Raw genomic sequence first — 8,729 nt, 5'->3', positions numbered from 1 at the left:
CTTCCACTCGATTGGAACAAACATCGATTTGACTTTTTCGAGGCACATTAAACTTCAAACACTCCCATTCGTTTCCTACTTTTCCTATCATCGTCCTATCCTTAACAGAATAACACAGATTAGAAGAAGTTAAATAGCAAACATGTATAAAAGTTATAGTTAAAATAATCTCTTCGTTAAAGTAATAAACATATTTGAATTAATGAGTGCAAATAAAAGTAAATGTATCAATTAAATTGTAGATTTCATTTCTCTCCTTCTTTGTATACATACAAAATAGTGATAATTCAATAAACGTATTGATGTGTCAAATGTAACTTAATGGTAGTGAAATAACTCTGGAATATATTTAGTAAACTAAAATAGTCATAGTAAAACAAAATTGGTTGTCTGTAAAGTCGGTTTACGGACGATAGTTTAACATGACAACGTCATAACAAAACATTGATAAAATGATTGCATATTTTATGAATAAAATTGAATCATTTTTATATTATAATAATAAAACAATAAATACTTGAAATTATACTAGTAATCAGATTTTTAAAATGCAAGAATAATTAACCTTTATTGTCGAAATTGTTGTTTTAATAAGCAATGAAAACCACATTAACTTTTCAGTTCACTTTATAAACAGTCGAGTGGAAGAGAGATAGATGAGGTGCAAGCGTACTATGAGCGTAACGGGACACCGCGTAACGGGACACAACGTAACGGGACACAGCGTAACGGAACAAGTTGCGTAATGGGACGCTTTTTCGTGCGTGCATCCGGCGTTCATCGATTTATAGACGTTGTCACGTCAAAAGTAATTTTACATTTTAAAATTCATAAGAGAATGGACCTACAATAATTAGAGTACATGTTTACCTAAATTCCCAATGGGCTTAGTACCACAGCTTTAGAGCGTGCGCTTATTGATTTTCAAGGGATGTAGTTAAAATTTCGTCACTTGAAAAACTTTTTTATACTTTTTAATAAAATCGTAAAATAATAATATTGTTGAATCATCTCAGTAAGGTTAAGGTAGGTTCGTAGGAAGTATTTACAGATGTATTTCAGTCGTTTAAGCAGAAACATATTTACAAATATATACTTAGAGTGATAATATGTGTTTTAAAAATGTTTCAGGTTAATATTTTAGTAAGCCCATAGAAATATAATTTATAACGTACGCGTAGACTTTATAGTATTAACTATTAAGTGAATTTTAACAAAACGGACAGTATTTTAATAAAATTCCTTGTCGAAAACATAATCCAAACCGGGGGTTAAGGAATTTTTCAAGACTTTTCCAATACTAACGAAGCCGTTTCTAACAGTTTAAGGTTTCCGGTTGTTTGATGCTAATATCTATGCGTGGTGGTGGCAACCACCTCTTACCATTCAGACAGCGAATTCTGATGGCTGGCGCAGAAAGTACGTGTGTGATTCGCGTAGAAAACTTTGTTAGTTGAAAAGTTAATACTTTCATTAAAAGGCAAATTTATGACACTCTGCGTTATTTTAAAGAATACAGTAAACTCCCTATTATCCGTGGGCGGATGATCCGCGGTGCGGATTATTCGCGCATGCTACGAAAAAATACAGCACATATGTAAATCTGTATTTTATTACAAGTGAGCAAATTTGAACTCTACTGACGAGTGTATTGTGTGCAGTATACAGTAAAACGCCACAGGCCTTCTCGGAACTCACACAGTAGGCTGGCATGCGTTGCTATTTTTGTCTCTGTCGCACTTTGTTTCTAATTCTATGGTTGAGCACTTTCATGCTTACATTACTGAAATGTATTGTATGTTAATTATTTAGTAAAATACTAAAATTTTAGCACCATTAAAAATATTGTACTGTTGATTGTAACTTTTACTGTACATAAATATTTAGACTTTTAAGTTTAAATTAATGTTTCTTTTTTTGTTTCCCATTTTCGGCTCTTTTGCGGATTATCCGCGATTTTCACTATCCGCGGTGGCTCTGCCACTTAATTTCGCGGATAATCGGGAGTGTACTGTAATACGTAAAATGTCGTGTCCCAGTATCGTATTATAAGTTTATTTGCAACATGAAGAACATGAGAAAGCATAAATGTTTTATTGTTGGTGAGGTTAGATGTTCACACATCTTTGGCGAGTACTGAAAGACTAGCACACATTTCTTTTTTTACAACAATGAGCTACTGTGAATTTACACAACGATGCAGTAAAATTAACTGCCAGTCACTGTAAATGTACACATGAATACATATGTAAATTTATATATCACGGAGTAATAATTACGCCAACAGCTATGACACATTTGGCAAACCATGATAGCTGTACTTTTACGCTTTTGATAGCATTTCCACTTGAGCACAAGAGTAAGGACACACCAACAAGTGTTGGTGTAAAATGACACTGACATCGGTGGGCACTTTGCTGCCAGTGCAGTTCACACTCTACAGCTGTAAGTAAAGATGTGGAGGACGGATCCAAGTTTATATCCTGGACGAAGCTCTGAGCGACCGAAACTCCTGGTCTTTAGATTGGTAAAACACAAACCACTAAAGGTTACCAAGGATCGCGCCGTAATCCTTGAGTGGTTCGTCCCTGGTGCTTACTCTCTGGACGGGACTGGGTCTGGGTGTTCGGTGGTCCAAGCGCTCCCTGAGAAGATCAAGACTTCAAAGTGAGGAGCACTGCTTCCAGAGAGCTCTGGTTGAAGCAGAAAAAAACCTGCATTCTAGGAGGAGTTGTGCTGATATATATATATATATAGAGAGAGAGAGAGAGAGAGAGAGAGAGAGAGAGATCATAGATGTGGCACATGACCAGGGGCGTAGGAACCGGGGGGGACATGGGGGGACGTGTCCCCCTGAACTTTTTGGGTGGAGGGGACTGTCCCCCTCCCAACTTTCTAGACCGTGATATTTTTATTTTGTAATATTATTCTGCCCAACTTTATTTGTAATCTCTTCACTCATCAAATTTTATCTTAAGGAAACAATAATAATTTTAACATCGACGTATCCAATGGTTAGATACAAAAACTGCTTAAAAATCGCTATTTTGCACTATTAAAGTCAAAATCTTCCGGTGGAGGACCACCCCACCCCCCCAACCACCCGTCTTAGTAAGAGGGGAATGGGTTTACATGACATTAAAATCATTATATGTCCCCCCCAACATTATGAACACAGCTACGCCAATGCACATGACCCATCGAGTCGACTTATTTGCTGTCACAATATATTAGTTTTTAAAATTTTAAATACATAGATGTATTTTTTTGCCCACTGTGCTTCCACTCTCTCTGTCTAGACACGCCACAGGAGAGATTAAAATTTGTATGTCATAATTTGATGCTTTATCGAAATCCTACATTTTTCCATCAAGATGATTCAAACTTTATAATACTCCTACCATTTACGCACTGGTAGTGCCATTGAAATTCAAAAGACACTCCAAAATGGAATGGCACACTTTAAGTGGATCCACAGTTACCCTCATATTAATCTGAGGCTAAGCCATGAAGCAGAATCTGAAAATCTCTATCAACAGGATTGTAATAACAATATCTTGTAATTACTTTTACACATTCCAGTCTTCAACCGGAGCTTTCGCGAACTTCGAAAGATAATGGATATTCATTTCATTTAAAGTGAAAAAAATGGTAATATGCTGTTGGAAGAGACAGGATAACATCACGAATTTTCTAGGGACAGGATCACTTTCGCAGTACTTCCATGTAAGGGTCAGAGTTTGTATGATAACGCAATATTGTAATGATAATGGACCGGCGACATAATTGCGTCTAAATAAGTAGCAAATCACAATTCTACCTAGTACTTCTCACAAAGCAAGCAGTCTTTGACAGGATTGGTGAAATTGTTCCAAGTACGCTAAGAATTTTGAATCTGAGCCTGCAAGTCACTGATCCAGCAAATATAATCGGGGTGTGAGTAAATAACTGTTTTCTCTCTTGGTAGATATTGTTGTTCATATGTTTCATAATTTCAGCACTTAAGAAGCTTGGATGGATTAAATAATTTAAAATTACACTATTTATTTTTGTATTTCATACCTTAAAAACAAAATTATAAATCGTTGAGTTCACAAGTACTTTTATTGTTTTATATTTTTTAAGTGTACAAATACACACATTATGAACTTACATTATTGAACTCAATAAGACATATTATATATGATAGTTTTTTTTTCATTACAAAGTTATTTATGCCTCATGGAATGGCACAACAACAGGGACTGCATTTTGGTTCGCAACTGGAATCTCGATTGCTTGATTGTGGTTGCTGGACGCTGATCCAGGGGCAGATCCGGATCCAGAGGCAGATCCTGATCCAGAGGCAGATCCCGATCCAGAGGCAGATCCTGATCCAGAGGCAGATCCTGATCCAGAGGCAGATCCGGATCCAGAGGCAGATCCTGATCCAGAGGCAGATCCTGATCCAGAGGCAGATCCTGAGCCAGAGGCAGACCCCGATCCAGAGGCAGATCCTGAACCAGAGGCAGATCCGGATCCTGATCCAGAGCTAGAAGATGCACTGCCGTACTTGCAGCCTGCGTGGTACGGGTAGTCGCAGGTTTCCAGCTGTAACAAGAGACTTGCAGTCAGTACAGTCCCAGACAACACTCAAACCTTCCAGCAGGTACCAGAACTCTGTTGGATCCAGCGTTGTTACCTTGGTGTTCCAGTAGAGGTTGGCGGCACACTCCATCCTCACCGCCTTGTAGCCCACGCACTCGTAGTAGTAGTGGCAGTTGGTGCGGTCCGGCAGGTACTGGGACTTGGCGTAGCTGGCGAAGAGAGGACTGCACCACCTGGAGGAGATGATGCCCCACTGCTCCTGGGTGATGGCCTGGAGTTCCTCCGCAGACAGCGCGTCCACCTGGGCTTGTGTCAGCTCGGTGACGTCAGCCTGGGCGTAGGCCACCAGCAGCAAGGCTACCACTGCGAATGCTGGAACATGGAGGAAACAAGATTTTTTTTTTCATATTACGATACCTGTCGACGTTTATTTTTTTGGAAGTTATTTAAATTTTAGAAGAACAAAAAACAATTTGTGGGGAATATTTGTTTGGCATTTTCATTCGAGATTTTTATTAAATATTGTACCTCTCGCGAGAAATATATTATGTCTTTAAGTACAGTATTGTAAGGTGTTTTATCAACTCACTCTCTCAGAAATGTTGGTAGTTTTGGTAAGGTGTTATATAAATACACTGTCACAGTAAACATAGACATTTTGGTGAGTTGTTTTGTCATATCAGTCTCTCAGAAATCATTGCAAAATACCGTTAAACATCATTCGCATGAAACAGGAGAACAAACACAACTTAATATGTACAACACACAGGGACAAAAGCAGAGATTAGCCGTTTTCAAAACATGTAACCACACTATGAATAATTGAAAGACGAACACGGCTGCGACAATTGTGATATGCGCTGAAATAAGTGCTTCACAGCGAAGACAATAAATGAACGCTTTCCGTTACGAAACTATTGAGAAATCTAAAATTCTAGCCTGATTCCGCCCTCAGATACACATATAGACTGATGTTTGTGTCGTGTATTTCCGGGTCAAGGAAGTGATATGGGCTTCTGTAACTTCTCACCAACTTCTCAACATCTCCATCATTGCAACTAACTTTTTAAGTTTTTGAATAAATTTTTTCCTGGTGTAATACTGATAAAAGCTTCTACAAATTTCCATGTTGACCAGTAAATCATTCCTTATGTCCATGGTACTAAGAATTTTAGAAGTCTTTTAACGTACATACCAATTAAACATTATTATTTTGGACGTATGCCATATCATTGAGAAAACCTTAAGTACTGAAATAAAATCTTTTTTCTATGACATACAGCGTCAAACAGCAATGGCATGTGTCAAAAATAATGTTTTGAATCAATCTTTCCCATTAAAATATAGTTAACACTATAATTTTTAGTGAAATCATTTTAAGTTGAATACCTGTTCGCAGTTTATCAGAATGACTTAAAAAAACAAATTCGAAGTTGAACAAACTTTTTCATCGATAGATATAATTTTGGCGGTCAAGGGTTCAACACATACCACAGAGCTCGATGGTGTGATGAAATTTAATGATAATCATTCAACTTATTTCATAGCTTCATAGTTGAATGATCGTTGCATCAATAAACCCTAATCTGTATTAGCTACGAAAAGAGTATTTTCAACAGGGTTTTCTCATCTAAATTTTACTTGTGAAAATATTAATAAGAGTATTTCTTAACGTTGAAAACCACCACATAATTTTCACTGACAGCTTGGTTGTTAATTAAATTGTTTTTGCTGTTTCTATTTCAAGCGTATTGAATGACCAACATTTATCATATAGTAAAGGATTTAGGAAGATATTCTCTTAACTTATTGTTTTTTTTTTACTCTATGTGTCATTATTTAACAATGATGAACAAAGTTGTACCATGCCACTCATAAAATTTAATTTATATTATAATATTTAATTTATGTTATAATGGTATTTTATTATTTTAGTAGCGATGAAAATCATTGAAATAATCGAGTGATAAAGAGTTTATGTTCAAGTTATGGAGTAGACATGAGACGGTAGGGTCTCATGAAGACGATAGAACTCTTTCACTGACATCTGATATGGAACAGCTCTCATTTACGTGAGCTAAAACTTTCGAGAAGTAATCAATCTTAGCTAAGTATTTAATCAATGTTCTACTCACTGTTCATCTTGTCTGTCAGCTCTTTCACAAACAACTACAAATGAAGTTCGATGTCAGCGTGATTATTTATACGTTTCACGGTCACGCCGTGGAATGTGTCGTTCACGAAAGTGAGTGCAAAATTCAAGTGCGCCAGCAATTTTTATCGGTTTCTCGGTATTTCAATTATTCTGTGTTATCAGTTCAGCGTGGGATTGGTGTGAACGAGGTCCATCGAAACATGCTAAGGGTCCGGGTGTTAAGTTATTTATTCGGCTTCTCTCGATTGTTATATGTACAACTTTTCAAAACCTACAGTTCAATAAAATATCTAAAGAAATTAAGTATTACTGTGTTCATAACTATAAATGCGATATTAGTGTATACTTATAATTTTCGTCCTATCAGAGTAAAACCAGGGATTAAAAATTAAATCTCGAAACTGAATCGGGGTCCTTTCTTGTGTCCCCCCCCCCTCCCCCCGACACACAACCCTCCCTGGCAATGTAAAAAAAATTTCGTACTTTTACGAGGTTAGTCCCTTGGAAACTCAGTTTCCAACGATATAACTGGTAAAATTGCAAGCCAGAGCTTTGTGCCATTGGCAGTTTTACAAAGCTCTGCCTTGCAGTTTTACGAGTTATATCGTTGGTAACTGGGCTTCCAAGGACTATCCTTGTAGAAGTAAAAAAAAAAATGACAGTTTGCCACTGCCTTTCGACGGCCCTGCGGTGACAGCTGTCTGGTAGCTTAGAAGAGGGGAGACGGGACACGGCCGGAGATAGTTCACAAGCTATAAAGGGCGACTCTGGCCTCTTCGAAGAAACACCTTATATTACGCGTGATTTTGAACGAAAACAGTACATGTGAATAGTTTGATAGAAAATGTGAATAATTTATTTCTATGTATACCTAATAAGCAAGAAGTTTAACTTCTGTCACCCATGAACTCCACGCACATACTTTTTTTTTTTAAATTATATTTCGTGACTTACTTAAAGTCACGCTTTACACGTTTGGAAACTTTCTTTGAATACTTCTTGCAGTGGTCAAGATAGATAAAAAAATATAAATTTCGGACTGAAGCCATTGTTGGTTACACTGGATGCCACAAAGAAACCACAATAATGGAAGACACAGGAAACCAGCGAAAATCAGCCGATGTCAAAAGTTAAATGCATAGACCTCACAGAGAATTCTTTGAAAGGAATAAGCCAGTACAACGATGAGGCAGTTGTAACAAGAAAGAGAAAATTTCTTGACAAACTCCACTTCTCCCTGAGGCTTCCTTTATGCTTCGTGCATGGCCCAGTATTCTTGACTTGCTTCGCGTCTTCTAGAGGATTGATTGATTGCCTTGTGCAGTCAAGTCCATGCAGTGTCACTTCGTCACGCTTCGTCACCTCCCCTCGGTGGGGTGGCGATGGACAGGCCTGATGGGTTCGGACACGTCAATCACACCCTTAAGACTGAAGGCCACCCTCTCATCCTGGCCCTGAAATACTGGGTCTGCGACAATGACACATACCTAGGGACACCTGTATCTCGCGAATACATTTCGTGTCAAGGTATTTCACAAAATACTGTAGCTCTTCTCCTGTGGTTATTGGCTGAGGTCGGTGAGAGGTGTCGTCCCGCTCTTGACGGGGCCAATGAGAATGTGGTCACCGTACTGCTGCACCCTCACAATTTGCCGTGACTCTTAGAAAAAGCTGCAGTGTTTTGTGAAATACCTTGACATGAAATGAAATCGCGAAATACAGGTGTCTCTACACATACCATGCGAGGGGATACTATTTTCTTTTACATTTGGATTTTTATAACAATTTCTTGCGACTTTCTTTACTAACATATTACCAAAGACTTACTCAACATATCCACTGTCTTTTTAATTTTAAATTCCCCATTAATCATAATGTTCTAATAATTTGTAGGAAGTTAATATTTTCTGGGACAGTGATTTTTCAGTGGGACAGTGTTCACATTAACCCATGGTTGGTAAACCTCTTTTACTATTAAGTTCACTTG

The 8,729-nt window shown here is 37.7% G+C and overlaps 1 protein-coding gene across 1 annotated transcript; it reads left to right on the top strand.

Moving 5' to 3' along the window:
• Nucleotides 1-4,282: 4,282 nt before the first annotated feature.
• On the top strand, nucleotides 4,283-4,586 carry LOC134528410 (protein TsetseEP-like; the record flags this gene model as incomplete). Its single annotated transcript, XM_063362010.1, has 1 exon — nucleotides 4,283-4,586. A coding segment is annotated over one exon (294 nt), but the record flags the coding sequence as incomplete, so codon positions are not given.
• Nucleotides 4,587-8,729: the final 4,143 nt, after the last annotated feature.

Source organism: Bacillus rossius, chromosome 1 (assembly GCF_032445375.1).
Source record: "Bacillus rossius redtenbacheri isolate Brsri chromosome 1, Brsri_v3, whole genome shotgun sequence".
Taxonomy (NCBI): Eukaryota; Metazoa; Arthropoda; class Insecta; order Phasmatodea; family Bacillidae; genus Bacillus; species Bacillus rossius.
Note: the sequence above shows the minus strand (reverse complement) of the source record. Positions and strands in the feature narration are given on the sequence as shown.